The sequence below is a fragment of the Eucyclogobius newberryi genome, unplaced genomic scaffold, assembly GCF_026437365.1.
Source record: "Eucyclogobius newberryi isolate DKJ021-1_F unplaced genomic scaffold, fEucNew1.0.hap1 SCAF_14, whole genome shotgun sequence".
NCBI classification, from domain to species: domain Eukaryota; kingdom Metazoa; phylum Chordata; class Actinopteri; order Gobiiformes; family Gobiidae; genus Eucyclogobius; species Eucyclogobius newberryi.
Genome location: NW_027315768.1, coordinates 4,102,923 through 4,124,538, shown reverse-complemented (window position 1 = coordinate 4,124,538; position 21,616 = coordinate 4,102,923). Strand labels below are relative to the sequence as shown.

Below are 21,616 nucleotides of genomic sequence, written 5' to 3'. Positions count from 1 at the left end.
GACAAGACCATCCCACTCAATTTCAGAACTATGTATTTGGCCCTAAAACATTTGGGGTACACACCTGGCAGCAGGGAAAAGGGTCCTCTCCCTTTTTCTCAGCCTTGTTTCTGTGTGTTCTTTAGGGAGGAGGACTCTGAGGGTTCTGTCATAGAGCATTACGTACGTGTGAGTGTGGTGCCAGAGGACAGCCCAAAGCGGCTCTACACTGTGGAGGACAGTGACTCCACCATATTCATCTTCTGCCCCAGACATGTGCGAGACACCTGCCATCTCAATGGGACACTTTCCTGGTACAAGGTGAGAATAGACCACACACTTACACACACAACAATGGCCCCATAGACACACAAATGTTCAAGATGCTCCAAAGTGAACCGGTCTGGGGGACCAGGGCTGATCGAAAGGTGGTACACCAGGTGCCCACAGGAGAATAACAGTATATTAGGGCCCTATCTGTTTTTCCATCTAGGTAAAATTTGCTTCTGTTAAAATGCAGACGTTTGTCCTGGTTTCATGGTCTGAGCTAACTGTGTTTCCCCAGGGCAGTGCGCTCCTCGCTGGGCAGCACAAGGAACACCTGCAGGTGCAGGCCAGTGCAGAGGCCCAGGGCCGGTATGACTGTGTGTGCACCTGGACTCACCAGCACCAGCTGTACCGCACTGTGGGCTCCAGACTGCTGCGCATCAAAGGTTATATTTAAATATTTGAAATATAAAAATGTACAACAACAAATAGATAAATAAAACTTAGGGTGCTTCCACACATTAGAACCTGGAACAGCCCCACTTGCTGATGTAAAACGCAGGTAGTTCTGCAGCATGAGTTCATACAAATATTATGTGATCAATATATTTTAAGAAATCAAATTTCAAGCCCTTTTGCTGAAAGTAGGACGGTCTTCTGCTTTCACACAACACTCGCCTCTCTCCAGTGTGACAGGAGTCGCTTAGAGAGCTTTAATTCACTTAAGACTGTTCCAAATGCACAGATCTCTTACGTGGACCTCACTATGGCATTGTGAAAATTACTTAAAGGAATAATGGAGGATTTTTCGCCGATTTGAGAACTCAAGCGGAAGTGCACATGTGCACACAAACCCCCGTGCGGACGCACACGTGTGCACACAAACCCCCGTGCGGACGCACACGTGTGCACACAAACCCCCGTGCGGACGCACACGTGTGCACACAAACCCCCGTGCGGACGCACACATGTGCACACAAACCCCCGTGCGGACGCACACATGTGCACACAAACCCCCGTGCGGACGCACACATGTGCACACAAACCCCCGTGCGGACGCACACATGTGCACACAAACCCCCGTGCGGACGCACACGTGTGCACACAAACCCCCGTGCGGACGCACACAAATGCCTCGCTGCTACACGTGCGTTTGTTTATTAGCGCGACGGATCGCATCGCTTCTCTCATCTCCATAGATTTCTGTCTCTTCTGAGCTGGAACCGTCTTTCTCTGTCTTAATTTTGTCCAGTACTGTACACTGAGGGAACTATATTATGATAGATCAATGCAGACACACCGGATTATCAACCACACATGCACAGCCAGAGAAACGTGCTGCTCTCAGGGGACGAGCCGCGAGGCTGCAGGTGTGCAGCAGGTGCATCCTGTGATTGACATGTGAATGAACTACTCGGCTGTCCACGCCACGAGGAAATGAGACTCAGATTTGGTGCCAAAAAATCCTCCTTAATTCCTTTAAAAATATGACTACATGTTATGATACTTTTTTTCAACTAAAAAAATCTAAACAAATATGAACAAAATAAATGAATGTGAGAGTCAAGTTCCCAAATACCATACAAACTTCTAGTCATCTGTAAATGTGGACTGAAGCCTGCAGAGCCAAGATTGCTGTATGTGTGGCACAGTAAAGTTCTCCACATTCTCAGTCTGGGAAAACTTTAATCAAAAGCGTGTGTGTTAAAGATTTAGTCTTACAAATGTACATGCTGTTCTGTTTTATAAACTAACACTTGTCAAATGTATCACTTTCTTAGAACAAAGTGTTCCACTGTCTGTGAGGATCCTGGCTCCAACTGAGGAAGTGCAGCTGGCAGACACAGGTACAACACCAGAGGAAATGAGAGATTACACCCACACCAGAGGAAATGTTGTGGAGCGGACAATAGCTTCCATAATAGTGTAGGGCAAGTGAATGTTCTTCCTGTGCCAGTGTGGTAGTCCTCTAAATCCCCCGATCTATAACATGCAAATACCCCAGCAAGAACAATGAGACAGACTCCTAATTTAGCCCTAAGATCTGGAGATGTGTCTTTGTCCGCTGATTGCTGTCTTTCTCTTCTGTGTTGTGCAGGTGCCAGTTTGCTTCTCAACTGCACTGTGTTTTGTGGCACTGACCTCCCTCCTGAACAGTGTGTGGCGCGGTGGCATGCTGAAAACTCAGACCTAAACTCAGAGGGTTACAACCAGAGCAGCCAGTGAGTTCGCTCCCTCCTCAGCATCTGTTCGCATTACATACACACACAGGGGCGGATCCAGAAATGTAGCTGATCTTCTCACTGCAGTGGAATTCAACCATGCACATTTTTTGGACTTAGGGTTCAAATTAGGTACCTGGATTTCATATCGTTTTCAGTAAGAATCGTCCAATGGGTGGTACCGGTCCACATATTATTACACTGTAGGCTTATGCTTATTTTGGAAAAGGGTAGAAGTAGAACAGGAGACAAATTTGAATAATTCTCAGCAAACTGAGAGTACGCGCTGTATTGACCCTGAAACACAGGCACGATGGAGCGGCTCCACCTGCTGTGCTCCACGCTCTCTCTCTCTATAGACACACTACACTAAAGAGAGAGAGCGAGGGAGAGAGAGAAAGAAAATTCTTACGTTGCAATGAAGACGTCGGTTGACATTCGTCAAGAGCAAGATGAATTTTGTAACAGAAATGAGTCATGATGAGTTTTTTTCTCAATCGTAAATTGCGCAGCAAGCGCGACAGCAGTTTCAAACAGTCTACGCTAGAAAACTTCCACCGCAGAATGATCTTCTCACATGCAAACGATGGGAAGGTCTGGATCCGCGCCTGATACATACACATAAGGTTTGTTTCCAGGGGTTCACTTTGGATTAGTAAGTGTCTCCACTGTGAACCAGCCCATTTAAGCGATCCAAAGCAGACCGCGTGTGGTACTTGCTTCCAAAGAGGTCCAGCCCACTTTGGCTTCTGGAATGACTGCTCACCAGAGCGAACAAAGAGAGGACGCAAACTCGGGCCAAACAAGACATTACAAAGCCGATATGATAAACTTCTGTATTGCAAGTGACAATGGGTATGATAGGGTATGTGTTGAACCCACATACTTGCAGCACAGCAGTGCAGCAAAGCTAGCACATGTTAGCAAGGGCTGGTTCTTCTCTATCTACACATTGCACAATGCTTCTAATATTTTTCAAACGTGAAATGCAGCAAAGTGACAGCTGCAGCTGATGGGCAGCGCCATGTTGAGTGGAGTTCCACTTGCTCAACATCTGATTTGGAGTAAGAATGATTTGGAGGGCATTCTTACTTGTAGAAGTACTGTAATATTATTCATTCATAATGTTATTTCCACTTGTGAAAGAGGGTGACATTCAAAGTTGATATTAATTAAATAATTGATCAAGATTTCAAACATGACTCACTCATGTTTTAGGAGTAAGTTGGGGCACCAGCCATAGATTAGGCATTTAACAATTATATAATCAAATATCTAAATTGATCAATTTGTGCATTAATCTGAAGGTTTGTAAGAACGTAACTGTGACATTGAACCCTTTTCTGGAAAACTTTACCAAAAGTGGTTTTGACCAAATAATTAAACAGATAAATATGAATTTGGAATGTGCAAATGAGTCGATAACAGATGGAGACCCTAGACATAATTGTTCCAGATGTATTCCAGGTGTGTTAGAGTTAATTCTAAGATGATATCATCAGCCAAGCTGTGAAATGCATTCATACGACCAGAAACAGAAGCTGTGCTCCTCCTATTGTGAATTTATTACACTGTTGTAAAAGAGTTATTATTGCGTTCACCTATAGTTCACCTATACTTGTCCTGGTGTGCAGGCTGTTAAGGAAGTTGTCGATGTGCTGCATGTACCTGTATCAAAAGTTCGAGTAAAGACAGACTTCCCCCCTCTCCCTTCCACTTTCACCCCGCCTCCGCGCCAAGGGGGAAAGGGGGAGGGGGTGTGAGAGGTGCCGCGGTGCTCCAAGTGGAGACAGTGTGAATGCGGAAGAGCCACCGCCGTTAGTTTCACGTTGCACAGGAGAGTCTGCTGCACTGTGAATCTTCGGACTTGTGTTGTGGAACTTACAACAAAGTTACATCTGAGTGCTGGAACAGACGATGGAGCGCGAGAGCTGTAAATACACCGTCTCCACGCTGAGATTACGTCATCGGGTGGGCGGTACACACACTCTCACTGAGACTACGTCACAGGGTGGGCGGGGGAGCCAGATCGCTCAGTGGGTGGGGGCCCAAGCCCCCAGTAGCCAAGATGGCCGCCCATTCAAGTCAATGAGAGCTGCTCAGTAGCGCATGTCGCCAGCATGGATCTATTATAATATCTGGATAGGGTGTGGCTCGCTGCAGCATGTCGTTACAACCCCCAGTGGCCACTCCATTGGTACTGCAGCCAAAGAAATCCCGCGGCCCAGAAAGCTTTTTTTCCCTAGAGCGCAATGTAACGAAAAACTGCTCGTGTTCAGCTGTAAAAGCACCTAGAGCTTTCAAAAATGTCGGATATAGCGACAATTCTTACCTATTTTTGGGTCATTGACTTTTTCAATTTTAAGATTGTTCAGTTGTCTTTAAAACGCAATTCTAAGCTGGTAGCTTTGGCTACGCTCTAGCGCGCCGCTCCAGCCCAGCTTGTGACCGTTTAGACCAATCAGAGCGTGAGTAGGTGAGTGAACGGGCCGAGATGCCTTGAAATAGCCCAAATGCCATGAATGAGCAACAGGCGTAAAAATATGGATCTATGAGTTTAATAACTGATGACCACCACGGATCTGAGGGCCGCGGGTCTACTGCTCAGAAGCGATGTCTTGATATTATTTTGCCTGAAAAACTGAAAGAACGTGAGAAATGCGGAAAAAAAGCGAGGAAATGGAACGTTTTGACGGGTATAAACTTATGATGTCACGTTTCGTGTTCATTACACAAGCCGCATAAATACTGACTCAATCATGACTTTAGCATAAATACTGACTTCATCATGACTTAAACATGTTTTGTGATAGATAAACATGTGAATACATTTGACATGTTGTAGAATGATTGATAAAAAATTCCGTGATTTAAGAAATCAATCTTAGATCATATGTTCCACGTACTTAAGAATCAGAATTATTTCCATTGTCAGAGAAAAAGTTTACAAACTAGACTTTTTTATGGTTTTATAACCGCTAAACCACAAAACACTGAATAATAACACTAAAATATTGAGTCATGACAATAAATAGATTTTGGTCAATACATATACAAAATGTACAGTTTTGCACTATGTATATAATATCATCAAACTGGCGTGTAAAAAACAAATTGCATGAATGAGCAAATGTTCTGATGTAAAAGTGAAGAAGCAACAGCTTTAGACCATGAGCTGGAATTAAGGTGAAGCTCATATTTTAATAGCTCCATGAGTGATAACGGCTTGATTTTATGATGACGCAGTGACAGCTGCTCTCTGCTCTCTCCTCACCTCGTGTTCTGGTCGACTTTTTCCGGTTCAAAATCCTTCAGTTTTCTTAAAACCAGTAGTTTAATATTTCGCTTTATCTCACACTGGGCTCTGCGCTGCTCCTGTAACTCTCTCTGATTGGTCAGCGCAATCACGTGATACTTAAACTTTGGCCGCACGTCGCTAGAGAGCTAAAGGCTAACTGGCGACATGCGACACTGAGCAGCTCCCATAGACTTGAATGGGCGGCCATCTTGGCTGCTGGGGGCTTGGTCGCCAGTTAGCCTTTAGCTCTTCGGACACTGCAGCCCAGAAGTGACGTAGGTCTGCGTCCGGTTTGCGTACCATGTGATCGTACTGACCAATCAGAGAGAGTTACTAGAGCAGCGCAGAGCACAGTGTGAGACAAAGCCAAATATTAAACAACTGGTTTTAAGAAACTTTTTCACTGACAATGGAAATAATTCTGGTCCTTATTAAGTACATGGAATGTTTGATCTAACATTGATTTCTTAAAATACGGATTTTTAATCATATCATTCTACAACATGTCAAATGTATTCAGATGACATGTTTATCTACAAAACATGCTAAAGTCATGATTAAGTCCATATTTCGGTTTCTTGTCAGAACAACACTGATGGACACGAAACGTAACATCGATTAGTTTATACCTGGCAAAACATTCCATTTCCATAGCATTATTACGTGATTTAGTTTTTCAGGCAGAAACATTTCAAGACGTCACTTCTGAGTCGTAGATCCGCGGCCCTCAGGGGCCCTCAGGGGCCCTCAGGTCTGTGGTGGTCATTAGTTCCATGATTTGTTCAGTTATTAAACTCATAGATTCATATTTTTACGCCTGTAGCTCATTCGAGGCATTTGGGCTCTTCCACGGCATCTCGGCCCGTTCTCTTCACCTACTCGCGCTCTGATTGGTCTAGACGGTCATGAGCTGGGCTAGAGCGGCGCGCTAGAGCGTAGCCGAAGTTAACAGCTTAGACGTGTTTTAAAGACAACTGGAACAATCTTAAAATTAAAAAAGTCAATGACCCATAAATAAGTAAGAATTGCCGCCATATCCGACTTTTGTGAAAACTCTAGGTGCTCTTTCAGCCGAACACGAGCAGTTTTTAGTTACATTGCGCTCTAGGGAAAAAAAGCTTTCTGGACGCACGATGCAGTACCAATGGAGTGGCCACTGGGGTAGTCTGCGACATGCTGCGGCTAGCCACACCCTATCCAGATATTATAATAGATCCATGGTGGGGGCGAATCTCCAACCAAGCGTGTGCATTTCCTGGTTTGTGTTCAGGGTCCAAGATATGGGTGATATTTCATAACTATTATGTTCTGGGTGTTGCACTACACTTATCATTATCAAATATACCCTTAGGGTAGACTACGAAACAGGAAAAATAACATGAAATAGGATCTTTAAACACAGATAAAACTGTCTCGATTTTCTTTTCAAACAAACATAAACCCCTCCGAGCACATACAAAGTAAACGGACAGAAAGTCAGGAATGAAAATGTATTTAAATATTTAGGTCTAATCATTAACTCTAAACTTACTTTTAAAAATCAGAGGAGAGTGCAGAACCTCCTCTGGTCAATCTCGTTCTCCTATAGAGTCATAACCCTATGGAACTGCCTCCATGTGAAACCATATCATGTACAATGTGTACATGTGGCCCCGTCTGCCAATGCTGAATATGCTTGTGAAGCACTGCTCTCCTGCACTTGTAGGCTGCAAACACAGCATCCACAGGCTCTCTTCCTCATCTCTGGTGACTTTAACCACGCTTCTCCCTCTTCTGTTCTACCAACATACACCCAGTATGTTACCTGCCCCACCAGAGAGAATAGAACATTGGACTTGTTTTTTGCCAACACCAAAGAGGCTTATTCTTCTTCCCCCCTCCCTCCCCTGGGCAGCTCGGACCACAACCTTGTACATCTGAGGCCTGTGTATGAACCCATCGTGCGCAGGCAGCCTGTGGTGTCCCGTGAGGTGAGGATGTGGTCTGCTGAGAGCGAGGAGGCTCCGAGGGACTGCTTCAGCACCACTGTCTGGACTGAGCTTTGTGACCCACATGGGGAGGACATCAACACCATCACAGAGTGCATCACGGACTACATCAACTTCTGTTTTGAGAACATTGTTCCCTCCCGGACGGTGCGGTGTTTTCCAAACAACAAGCCATGGATTAACCGTGAACTGAAGGCTCTGCTGAAGGAGAAGAAGAGAGCCTTCAGGTCAGGGAACAAGGAGGAGCTGAGGACTGTGCAGAAGGAGCTGAGGAGGAAGATCAGGCAGGCTGAGGCCGGCTACAAGAGGAGGATGGAGGAGCAGCTGCAGCAAAAGAACATTCAGGGAGTGTGGAGAAGCCTGAAAACCATCTTGGGCTTCAAAATCCCCCCTGCCCAGACAGAGGGGGATCTACAGTGGGTGATGATTTAAATGCTCACTTCTTGAGGTTTGATCGGTCACTCGCCCCTCCCCCTGCACAGCTGCATGCTCCCTCTTCCACAGCTGGACAATGCCCTGCATCTGTTCCTCTTCGCTTATCTGCCCCGGACCATCAGCTCCCCACTTCGCCTGGACTCACCCATCCCCCCAGCACACAGTCCCCCTGCCAACCACTGACTGTCACAGCAGCACAGGTGAGGAGAGAGCTGAAGAGGATTAAAGTGAGGAAGGCAGCAGGACCTGATGGCATCAGCCCCAGGCTCCTTAAGTCCTGTGCAGATGAACTGTGTGGAGTTATGGAGCATGTCTTCAACATGAGCCTGAAGCTGAGGGTGGTACCACAGGTCTGAAGACCTCCTGTCTGGTACCTGTGCCTAAGACACCGCGCGCCAAAGACCTCAACAGCTTCAGGCCAGTGGCTCTCACGTCCCACCTGATGAAGACACTGGAGCGGCTGGTCCTGGACCACCTCCGCTCCACCGTGAGCTCAGCCATGGACCCGCTGCAGTTTGCACACCGGCCTGGCATCGGAGTGGAGGACGCCGTCATCTCCCTGCTGCACCGCTCTCTCTCTCACCTGGAAAAGCCTGGCAGCTCTGTGAGGATTCTGTTCTTCGATCTCTCCAGCACCTTCAACACCATCAGCCGCTGCTCCTGAGGGACAAGCTGGAGACGGCTGGTGTGGAGTATGACCTGGCAGAGTGGATCCTGGACTACCTCACGGACCGACCCCAGTTTGTGAGAGCCCGGGACTGTGTGTCTGACACTCGGACCTGCAGTGTGGGGGCGCCCCAGGACACTGTCCTCGCGCCTTTCTCTTCACCCTTTACACTGCAGACTTCAGACATGACACGGACAGCTGTGTCCTGCAGAAGTTCTCTGACGACTCTGCCATCATCGGACTCATCACGGACGACGATGATGCGGAGTACAAAGGACTGGAGCAGGACTTTGTGGACTGGTGTCAGCGGAACCACCTCCTCATCAACGCGGGGAAGATCAAGGAGATGGTGGTGGATTTCCGCAGACGCCACCCCACTGCCCCCTCACCAGTAAACATCCAGGGACGGGAAATTGAGAGAGTGACTCATACAAGTACCTGGTGTTCATCTGAACCACAAACTGGACTGGACTCACAACACAGACACACTGTACAGGAAGAGCCAGAGTCGGCTCTACCTCCTGAGGAGACTCAGGTCTTTTGGAGTGACAGGGCCACTACTGAAGACCTTCTATGACTCTGTGGTGGCATCAGCTCCTGTAGGTGTGGCCTGCTGGAGCAGCAGCATCACAGAGAGGGAGAGGAAGAGGCTGGACAGAGTCATCAAGAAGTCCAGCTCCGTCCTGGGCTGTGCTCTGGACTCGGTGCAGGAGGTGGGGGACAGGAGGGTCCTGGCTAGATTCACATCGAGTGCCACCCCCTGTGGGACACTCTGTCCCCTGCAGGACACTCTGTCCACTCTGGAGAGCAGCTTCAGTGAGAGACTGATCCACCCTCGCTGTGGGAGGGAGAGGTTTCGCAGGTCTTTCCTTCTGCTGCTGTCAGACTTTATAACAAACACTGTTAGTCCTGAACACTCGCAATACTGACCTAACCATGTTCAATTCCGTCATATGTGCAATTACTGTTGTGATTCATGTGCAATTACTGTGAAATTCCTATAAGTGATCTGTTCTTCTGTATCTACCTCTGTATCTACCTGCGTTGCACCAATGAAATTTCCCCATGTGGGACAATAAAGGAATATCTTACAAATGATGAGATCTTTACACACCTAACAAAACAATGGCTTCTAAGTACAACATGTACACACTGAACTGTTAAGAATGCAGCAACATGAAGTGTACATATGTAAATACTGTATAGATGTGTGAGAGAGTGGAACTTTGGGAGTGGGACTGGTTTTACTAAATGAATGACTGGACGAGTGATGGTATTAATATACTTGAAATGTATACTATACATTTATTGTATCTTATTGGCATGAATGCCATTTTGACATCAACCTGTCCAGGGACTGCAGGTGGACAAGTGCTGTGAATTATCTCAGGCTTTGAGCACTATGATGCATGCATTGGGCTGCTGTGCTACTGTTAAATAAATACACTGTTATGTGTCTGTCCTCAGCGTTGAACCAAATTCCTCCAAGCAAACCATAGTGACCGGGACCCTGAGTTTCAGGCGGGTGCTGCCTGCACACTTCAGGGAGAAGTTTTATTGTGTGGGGACAAGACGCTATGGAGACTCAGTGTCCATCACCGTCCACCTCAAACCCAGACGTAAGTGTGAGTTTTTCGGTTGTCCAAGAGAGATCTGGAATGAGGAGTTTATTTACCATCAACATCTGGAAAAGTAATCAGTAATGTTCACGTTCTAGAATGTTTTTAATCCAGCACTGTTGTATTTAACTATTCAAAACACAATACATTTTGAATGGGCAAAAGTCCTCAAAATATCCCCTAAAACTGGAAGCTAAAACCCCTTGAATTTATAACTATGGAAGATTTACTGTTTTTGAAATAAATATCCAAACTTATGATCCATAAATGTTTAAATGTATTGTTGTTTATTTGGTATTGCCTTTTTATTCTTAAAGATGCACTATGAAAAAAAATAAAACAATTAAAGCCGCACTAGTGGCGATGATAGCTCTCGGCACCCGTGCGACCGCCTTCCCGTGCGACCGCCCCACTTGTCCAGAGGACGTCCACCAATTTTGAGGCCAGTGGGCGAAAAGCCCAAGGAGGAATTCGTTAAAGTTCGACGTGAACAAAATTGCTGACTCAGCATGTTTTCATTTTCAAACCATAGGGTAAGTCTGGGGGCGTGACCACAATAATATATATCTTTTTACATCAGAAATCAACAAAGGACTTTTAAAAACTGATTCAAATTTGGTCCTAATCGGACTTGTCTTGCTCAAATGGGAGCAATTTTTAGATTTGCAATATCTCAAAATGCGTTGTCTAGGGGCGTGGCCACAATATTTTTTTTTTGTCTTCACAAGAGGAATGCGTGTCCTGAATTTCGTAGCTCTACGACAAAGTTGACATTGGTATCTCACACAGGCGCCACGTATTTAGACTTTTGTTGGAGACGCCATTTTTAACACAAATGTCCCCTATTTATTTTTATTTTTTTTGCCGATTCTGAATTTTGGCCAAAGTTTGTTGACTTTTCATCGGTCAAAAATGCCCGAGTTGTAGCAGAAAACCATGATTACTCATAATAATAAGAAGCCAGGGAATAATGGCTTCTTGCCACTTTCATGGCTCAATAACCAAAGCACTCGGACAGCATTAAGAATCCTTTATTAGAAAAGGGATATGACTGCGCGTTTTGGCCGCATGGGACCTTCTTCTTCCAGTGCTTGCCTCACTGTGATCCTGAAGACCACCTGACCTTACACTCGATTGACCCATTGGAGCGATCATCTTTCTCATCCATAAACAATAACAACTTGAAATGGTACTTTACCACTTTTGAACACCACAGGGCTTACTATAGGGGTCTCAAATCATATTTTCCTGTCAGCCAGACTTTTTTGGAGGGCTAAAGTCCAGGGGCCGGACAAAATTGCACCACAATTTAATGTTTTATTTCTAAAAGATACAACTCACAGTGGCACAATTCAACATCAGAAATCAACTTACTTTACATTAAAAACATCAGAACAATATCAAAATACTTAGAACAGGACTAAAGAACTTATAACCCAGGCAATACAAACCCAGTATTAAACCTTACTTGACTGGTGCAAAGCAGACCGAAGACAAGACCAGGTTTAAACCAAGACTAAACAAACCATTTCTACCAGAAAAACATGACTAAGCTGTTAGTGACTAAGCAGGACTAAAGCAGGTCTGTGACTATCAGACCTCTATTAGAGGCCTGAATTAGAGCTGGATTAACGTCTTAAACCACACAGAACTAATCTTGACTACTTCCAACAACACATGGTCTAACTCAGCCTTTGTCCCTCTGCAGCGTCAGTGGCGTCCCTGGCTGCTGCAGGGACATGTGTCTTCCTTCTCTTCGTCCTCATGGCTGTGATGGTCAAGTGCTTTGCTGTAGACCTGGTTCTGCTGTTCAGAAGACTGTTTCCTTTCAGACTGGAGGACGCTGGTGAGCACAGATACACTTTCTCTAATACTGTAGACTTTGTGCTTTGTGTGTCATTTCAGATGGAGGGCAAGGGCCGGAATAACTGTTGAACTTTATCATTATTCGTTATGAAATGAGGCCATTTCATTTTCATATTAATCTTATTATACAGCAATCACATCTTTGTCATTGAAAGCCGTCATCGCAGTTATTATGAAGCTATTATAGCAAGGCAAGTTTATTTGTGGAGCACATTTCATACACAAGGCAGTTCAAAGTGCTTCACAACAGGAAAAAATGCATTAAAATCACAAAGAAATTATAGAAATGACAAAACAATTGAAGAAATAAAAGAGAAGAGTGCAAACAAAATCATAAACACAGCTAATTAAAACTGTTTTTAGATTTGAACATTGTTAGAGTAGAACCTGTCTCACATCTTCAGGAAGAATGTTCCAGATTTTAGCTGCATAAAACTGAAACACAGATTCCGGTCCATGTTTAGTCCTGACTCTGGCACCAGCAGGAGGCCGGTCCATGTTTAGTCCTGACTCTGGCACCAGCAGGAGGCCGGTCCATGTTTAGTCCTGACTCTGGCACCAGCAGGAGGCCGGTCCATGTTTAGTCCTGACTCTGGCACCAGCAGGAGGCCGGTCCATGTTTAGTCCTGACTCTGGCACCAGCAGGAGGCCGGTCCATGTTTAGTCCTGACTCTGGCACCAGCAGGAGGCCGGTCCATGTTTAGTCCTGACTCTGGCACCAGCAGGAGGCCGGTCCATGTTTAGTCCTGACTCTGGCACCAGCAGGAGGCCGGTCCATGTTTAGTCCTGACTCTGGCACCAGCAGGAGGCTGGTCCATGTTTAGTCCTGACTCTGGCACCAGCAGGAGGCCGGTCCATGTTTAGTCCTGACTCTGGCACCAGCAGGAGGCCGGTCCATGTTTAGTCCTGACTCTGGCACCAGCAGGAGGCCGGTCCATGTTTAGTCCTGACTCTGGCACCAGCAGGAGGCTGGTCCATGTTTAGTCCTGACTCTGGCACCAGCAGGAGGCCGGTCCATGTTTAGTCCTGACTCTGGCACCAGCAGGAGGCCGGTCCATGTTTAGTCCTGACTCTGGCACCAGCAGGAGGCCGGTCCATGTTTAGTCCTGACTCTGGCACCAGCAGGAGGCCGCTCCATGTTTAGTCCTGACTCTGGCACCAGCAGGAGGCCGGTCCATGTTTAGTCCTGACTCTGGCACCAGCAGGAGGCCGGTCCATGTTTAGTCCTGACTCTGGCACCAGCAGGAGGCCGGTCCATGTTTAGTTCTGACTCTGGCACCAGCAGGAGGCCGGTCCATGTTTAGTTCTGACTCTGGCACCAGCAGGAGGCCGGTCCATGTTTAGTCCTGACTCTGGCACCAGCAGGAGGCCGGTCCATGTTTAGTCCTGACTCTGGCACCAGCAGGAGGCCGGTCCATGTTTAGTCCTGACTCTGGCACCAGCAGGAGGCCGCTCCATGTTTAGTCCTGACTCTGGCACCAGCAGGAGGCCGATCCATGTTTAGTCCTGACTCTGGCACCAGCAGGAGGCCGCTCCATGTTTAGTCCTGACTCTGGCACCAGCAGGAGGCCGCTCCATGTTTAGTCCTGACTCTGGCACCAGCAGGAGGCCGGTCCATGTTTAGTTCTGACTCTGGCACCAGCAGGAGGCCGGTCCATGTTTAGTTCTGACTCTGGCACCAGCAGGAGGCCGGTCCATGTTTAGTCCTGACTCTGGCACCAGCAGGAGGCCGGTCCATGTTTAGTCCTGACTCTGGCACCAGCAGGAGGCCGGTCCATGTTTAGTCCTGACTCTGGCACCAGCAGGAGGCCGGTCCATGTTTAGTCCTGACTCTGGCACCAGCAGGAGGCCGCTCCATGTTTAGTCCTGACTCTGGCACCAGCAGGAGGCCGGTCCATGTTTAGTCCTGACTCTGGCACCAGCAGGAGGCCGGTCCATGTTTAGTCCTGACTCTGGCACCAGCAGGAGGCCGGTCCATGTTTAGTCCTGACTCTGGCACCAGCAGGAGGCCGGTCCATGTTTAGTCCTGACTCTGGCACCAGCAGGAGGCCGCTCCATGTTTAGTCCTGACTCTGGCACCAGCAGGAGGCCGGTCCATGTTTAGTCCTGACTCTGGCACCAGCAGGAGGCCGGTCCATGTTTAGTCCTGACTCTGGCACCAGCAGGAGGCCGGTCCATGTTTAGTCCTGACTCTGGCACCAGCAGGAGGCCGGTCCATGTTTAGTCCTGACTCTGGCACCAGCAGGAGGCCGGTCCATGTTTAGTCCTGACTCTGGCACCAGCAGGAGGCCGGTCCATGTTTAGTCCTGACTCTGGCACCAGCAGGAGGCCGGTCCATGTTTAGTCCTGACTCTGGCACCAGCAGGAGGCCGGTCCATGTTTAGTCCTGACTCTGGCACCAGCAGGAGGCCGGTCCATGTTTAGTCCTGACTCTGGCACCAGCAGGAGGCCAGTCCATGTTTAGTCCTGACTCTGGCACCAGCAGGAGGCCGGTCCATGTTTAGTCCTGACTCTGGCACCAGCAGGAGGCCGGTCCATGTTTAGTCCTGACTCTGGCACCAGCAGGAGGCCGGTCCATGTTTAGTCCTGACTCTGGCACCAGCAGGAGGCCGGTCCATGTTTAGTCCTGACTCTGGCACCAGCAGGAGGCCGCTCCATGTTTAGTCCTGACTCTGGCACCAGCAGGAGGCCGGTCCATGTTTAGTCCTGACTGGCACCAGCAGGAGGCCGCTCCATGTTTAGTCCTGACTCTGGCACCAGCAGGAGGCCGCTCCATGTTTAGTCCTGACTCTGGCACCAGCATTACCCGTCTTGTGTTTTCCTTTTTTACTCATCTCTTGCTTCTCATTTTCTTGGGCGTATGTCCGTGAAACGATGATTTTTAAGTCAGATTTAGGCAGCAGTGGTCTCTCGACTGACGTCATAACTGGAAGTTGTTAAAGTTGATTTGACATAATATGACCCCTTTAAACACACATTCTATGCACCCTACCTAAAGTGGTACAACCTTCCATCATGGTGCATTCTTTGCCTTGTAGGGCTGAAGATGTTTGATGCTTACGTAGTGTACCAGCTGCACTCCCAGGACAAGCTCATAGAAGAGGCCCTGGCTCGGTTTGTGTCCCAGGATCTGCCCCACGTCCTGGAAGACAAGTGTGGATACAAGCTCTTCATCCACGGGCGAGATGACCTGCCAGGAGAAGGTCAGTCCAGGCTCTGTTCAACTGTTCCTTGGTGATTAGGTACATCCAGAAAAGATGTTGAAGGATTTTATTTTAATGTTATTGTGGTATGAGGTTGTGTTTAACTAATATGTAAGGGAATATTTAACCAAATTCCAGTAAAGAAGCCAAAACGCCACTGGGAAAAATGAAATAAAAAGTATATACTATATATATAACTATTCTAGTCACTTGGTTCCATTTCTATAACCATTTATTATAAATTAACGTTTTAGTTACGTTTGTTTGTTCCTTTAAGTTTGTTCAATACATTCAGGGGCTCCAGATTCACCTGCACTTGATGAAGGACATCACAGGGTAAAACATCACTGTAAAATAAGAGAAGAGGCAGAAACAAAGGCAGTGACTGACAGGAGAGCTTAGCAATCAACCAGAGCCACTATATATATATATATATATAAGTAATAATAAGCAGGATACTAAAGTAAGATAACTTTAACTTCTTTATCGTGCCTCCGCTCCTGTGTGTGTGTGTATATATATATATATATATATATATATATATATATATATATATATATATATAAGGCTGTCAAAGTTAACGCGTTAACGCAACATGCTTTTAACGGCACTATTTTTTTTAATGCGCGTTTAACGCAGTGACATTTTTTACCTCGGGCCACTCCGTAGCTCGGGAAATCCGGAAGCAATACACCGAGGTCGATGCCACCAGAAAAATACAACCTTGTTACAACTAGCTACAACTATGGATAAGAAAGGTGTTTTGAATGACAAAGTCTTGCCAGACGGCTCCCATGACAGGACAAAGGTAATTAGGCCCGAGCGCCACAAGCTGGCGAGAGGCCTATTAATCTCGTAAGGCCGTGCAAAGCACGGCTGCAAAAGTGCGGAGCGCTCGCCCACTTCCAAACACTCACTAACGCACTCCTTCACTCACGCACGCCCCATGCATACTAATTAGTAGTAGGAAAATGGAACATTACTGTTGTAAACGGGCGAAGCCCGTGCAAAAGTGCGCACTAAACGAGCATTTTACATTGGCGCGGTCGTCATCCCCATATAAAGCACTCATTTGCGCTAAGTAGCTCACGAATACGTTCCCCATCTCTTGCATGTTCCGTGCATATAAGCATGTAATGCAAAAATTGAACATTATTACTGTATAGAGGGCCAAAAACACAAAGTGGGCGGAGCCCACTCAAAATTAACAAAAGTACCCGTCAGTGACCAGGGACCCACACCATGAGGAAGGAAAGCGCGAGCGCTTTACGAAAATGTATAGTTTATGATATTTGAAAAATGGGAAACATTTTCTTCTTCTTCTCCTCCTCCTTCTCCTCCTCCTCCTTCTCCTCCTCCTTCTCCTTCTTCTTCTCCTTCTTCTCCTCCTCCTTCTTCTCCTCCTCCTTCTTCTCCTCCTCCTTCTCCTTCTTCTTCTTCTCCTTCTTCTCCTCCTCCTTCTTCTCCTCCTCCTTCTTCTCCTCCTCCTTCTCCTTCTTCTTCTCCTTCTTCTCCTTCTTCTCCTCCTCCTCGGGACCAATCCCCCTATTTTTCACCCAGTGAACATTGACGAAAAGTCACAAAAATGTTCACACCTCTAAAAATCGTGCCTCTCTACATTCTGGCTATTTCCCTTTTCTAAAATTAAATAAATTGGCTCGTCAGCGCCCCCAAATGTACCAAAAATGCATTGAGAGATAGGAAATGACCCAAAAAAAATCTGATCGTAGAATCATGAAATTTGGCGCAGAGGTAGATGGTGACAAGAGAAGTAAAAAATATTACTACGGCAACGCCGTCCGCCCAACCAAATGTCGGCCATATTGGTTCAAAAATGGCTAGGCATGACCTGGGAGTTTTTCCAAACGTCGTACTTTTACGAACTCCTCCCAGGGCGTTGGCTCTAAAAAGCTGAAATTTGGTGAAAATGGTACTGAGGAGTGGGACATCAAAAGTTATTCAAATAACTTTGACCCTGTCACGGTCTCTGTGCGGCGAAGCCGCAAACTTTAGCTAGAATTTCAGAAATCTCCCAAATTTAACATTTCTGCCGTTTGTGCAGATAAAGTCCGAATTGCGTCAAATTAGAATCAGTTGTTAAACTCTTTGCCCTAAACCTACTTGAAGTGAAATAAATTAATTTGGCGCCACAGCGCCCCCTACAGATTTTATATGGAGGTTAAATGTTTAGTTTTGCGAAATGATATGAAATTTGACACACAACTCAATTTTAGCATCCCCATCAAAAAAGTCAATGTCATAATTGTTACGGCGTTGCCGTAGCGATGACCAAAACCTCCCACGTTATTCCAATGGGGAAATCGCCAGAACATGTTTACACTTTAGACTTTCACAAACTCCTCCCAGGGCGTTAGCCCTATTACCTGAAATTTGGTGAGACTCATCTTCAGGACCATCAAAACGTATCCACATTTTTATTCAAAGAGTCACGGTGTCTGTGCGGCAAAGCCGCACATTTTGCCAAGAATTCAAAATAAAATTGCTTTTTGATGGTAAAACAAAGGGGAGAAGATGTGACAGCGTCACAGATTCAGCAGTAGATGTAATAAAAGGACCATTGGGGCGCGTTAGCGCCCCCTCCTCTTGCGGCATGGCAGCGGCGGCGTGGCGAGGGCCGATCATTGCCGCTTGCGGCTTTAATTTGTATTTATTGTCGCGCTGAATTAAGTTACCACCGGAGTACGTCCAGTCTGAAGTACCACTTGTCGTCCAAGCACACGGCGGATGTAGAGAGGCCGGCGCCCCCTCCTCGCATAACGCAAACTACGCTGGATGATTTAAAAGGGAAACAGCTGGACAACTCTACCAGCCGGAAACTCACAAAAGCAGTCGCCAAATGGGTGGCTACAGCGTGGGTTAAATGTGAATAAACATGCTTTTTTTGCATAAAGCAAGCATTTGTCTATTCTCATGTTGAAACGAGTATTACAATTTGAAACAAATCTGTTTAAGGTACATTTAGAACATTTTAAAAATATGCGATTAATTTGCGAATAATCGTGATTAACTCTGATCAATCATGCGATTAATCGCGATTAATGACCCGGTGGTGGAACATTTTTTTACTTTATTTTTTTACATTCACTTTACTGAAGTACACAACATTGAGTTGTAATTGAAAGGCAAAAGTAAAGCTATGCTATGTGTATTCCAAGAGTTAGTAGACAGAGAAATACCATATACAACTAAACACACACGCTGTAGTGTGTGTGCAGATCACGTGGAGCTGGTGGAAGAGCGCATGAGGAAGAGCAGGCGACTCATGGTCATCCTCACTCCAGGCTCGGGGTCAGAGGTCACAGACACGTACCAACTTCCAGAGGGATATGACTGGCAGGTAACGCGCAGCTGTTTTAGGAGGACCAGTCCTTGTCCCACTTCAATGAAAGTGAAATGGCCCAAAAGTAATTAAGGCAGTGTAAATAGATACAATAGATGTAACAGACTTTGAGAGTTACACCAGCGGTTTTCAAACCTACCACTTGAAAACATATTTATTTTCCACCAGGTCTAAACCAGGGCTATAGCAGAACTTTATCAGGTCTTAAATATGGTGAAACAAAATGCAAATGAACACATTTTTCAAAAAATGCATTAGTCCCAATTTATTTCAAGAAGATCTATTGCGCTTTTGATCATCATGTTGTGTTTTGAACATCTTAAATTGCAGTATTGATCTAAAACAACAAGTTTAAAAAACAAGTCCACTTACATGATCATCAAGTCCACGTTACATCATCTTTTTTTAATTTTTGCTAAAATGGCTACTCAACACTGCCAAATCCTACGTGTGTCACCGTTAATAATATATATATAATAGGTCTCTCTTAAATTATTGTCAAAACAAAAAGATCTTACATTTCATTACATCGTAATCACTTTTATGTTAACCAAAATGTGTGGTCACTGCTGATGTTTTTATCCATAGATACATGTTTTACACATATCATGACACAGACAATTATTTCACTTCTATCCGACATACATTTTTAAAATTCTGATGTCAGTGATTTGAACTATTTTACTGCATTTTACCCTTCAAAGTGCTTCAAATGTCACAACATGACTGGGCTCTAACAGGCTCACACTAAGGCAAAACTGCCCATACTATTTCAGAAGGGGAAGAATGTTATAATAATTTTCCATTATGCATTGTTAAAGATCCCATATCATGCTATTTTTCCCGTTTCTTTGTCTACCCTAAGGGTATATTTGATAATAATATGTGTTGTACAACACCCATAACATAATAGTTATGAAATATCACCCATATCTGGGACCCCGCTCGAACAATACAAACGGCTTGGTTTGAGAGTTGCCCCCCACCCTTGCGAAGAGCAATCTGCCTCCCCCGCCCACCCCGTGATGTAGTCTCAGTGAGAGCGTGTGTGCCCCGCCCACCCCGTGATGTAGTCTCAGCAAGAGCGTGTGTGCCCCGCCCACCCCGTGATGTAGTCTCAGTGAGAGCGTGTGTGCCCCGCCCACCCCGTGATGTAGTCTCAGCAAGAGCGTGTGTGCCCCGCCCACCCTGTGATGTAGTCTCAGCGAGAGCGTGTGTGCCCCGCCCGCCCCGTGATGTAGTCTCAGAGTGGAGACGGTGGGAATGTAAACAGAGGCCGAGGCGTCGTTACACATCGCATGACACAGCGGCACACGAGAATGCCAAGTTATCAAAGAATGTAAGCAATACTTTAGGGAAGTGTCGTGGGCAAACAAAGGCACCCCCCTTTGTTTGACCCCACCCCACAGAGGCGGGGCGTGTTCCAGGTACAGAGTGCTTCCTGGAGGAGGGGCTGAAACAGGGAAGTGTGCCACGGCGCTCAACAGTGATGACATATCCCTGTGAGTCGGCCCCGTCCATCTGTTCATCCGAGGAAAAGGAGAGAGACTGTACTCTCGCTAAAAACTGCAGGAATCAATCAAAAAAACACTTTGGGCTCATATATGAGGCACCGATAGCACTGTAAGAAGGTTAAACGCTCTGAAAAGCCGATTTTGCATGATATGGGACCTTTGAGAAAACTAAATGATGTGAAATTTTTTGAAATGTCAACTCTGTCCCACAATCAACTCAAATGTTATAATTATTTTACATACACTGTATGCTATTTAACTCATTCTAATTAACTATTTCTAATTCTAATTTCTAAGTGCATTCACATTGTTTTTGGGGGGGACCTTTGTAGGATTAGAACAAAAATGTTGCCATTTCATGCATTGTATCAGAGTAAATAAAACGAATCTGTATCTGTGCTGCATTGAACTTTTATTTGATGTTGTTTATGCTGTATGTTGGTTTCAGGTGGGGCTCCATCAGGCCCTGGTCCACAGGGATCTCAGTGTGATCCTGATCCAGCTTGGGAACACGAGCCCCAGGGAATACTCCCACCTGCCCCTTGCACTGCAGCATCTGATCCAGAGGGGCGCCCCCATCAGGTGGCCCCAGGAACAATGCACCACCTGTGTAAACTCTCGCTTCTGGAAGAAAGTCCGCTATCTGATGCCTGCCACCCCAGTCACAACTTATGACATGTCCACTCTGTGAGAGACCCCAGTCACAACTTATGACATGTCCACTCTGTGAGAGACCCCAGTCACAACTTATGACATGTCCACTCTGTGAGAGACCCCAGTCACAACTTATGACATGTCCACTCTGTGAGAGACCCCAGTCACAACTTATGACATGTCCACTCTGTGAGAGACCCCAGTCACAACTTATGACATGTCCATTCTGTGAGAGACCCCAGTCACAACTTATGACATGTCCACTCTGTGAGAGACCCCAGTCACAACTTATGACATGTCCATTCTGTGAGAGACCCCAGTCACAACTTATGACATGTCCACTCTGTGAGAGACCCCAGTCACAACTTATGACATGTCCACTCTGTGAGAGACCCCAGTCATAACTTATGACATGTCCACTCTGTGAGAGACCCCAGTCATAACTTATGACATGTCCATTCTGTGAGAGACCCCAGTCACAACTTATGACATGTCCACTCTGTGAGAGACCCCAGTCATAACTTATGACATGTCCATTCTGTG

At 46.2% G+C, this 21,616-nt stretch overlaps 1 protein-coding gene across 1 annotated transcript in view; it reads left to right on the top strand.

The window, feature by feature from the left end:
• Positions 1-21,114, top strand: part of LOC140359244 (interleukin-1 receptor-like 1) — a 27,493-nt gene extending 6,379 nt beyond the window's left edge. The window contains exons 3-11 of the mRNA XM_072444106.1: positions 126-300; positions 545-692; positions 2,028-2,093; positions 2,345-2,468; positions 10,324-10,475; positions 12,184-12,321; positions 15,380-15,544; positions 18,781-18,902; positions 20,868-21,114. Coding sequence (XP_072300207.1) covers positions 126-300; positions 545-692; positions 2,028-2,093; positions 2,345-2,468; positions 10,324-10,475; positions 12,184-12,321; positions 15,380-15,544; positions 18,781-18,902; positions 20,868-21,110 — 1,333 coding nt within the window. The 3' untranslated portion in view covers positions 21,111-21,114. The remainder of the gene's footprint in view (positions 1-125; positions 301-544; positions 693-2,027; positions 2,094-2,344; positions 2,469-10,323; positions 10,476-12,183; positions 12,322-15,379; positions 15,545-18,780; positions 18,903-20,867) is intronic.
• The last annotated feature ends 502 nt before the right edge of the window (positions 21,115-21,616 follow it).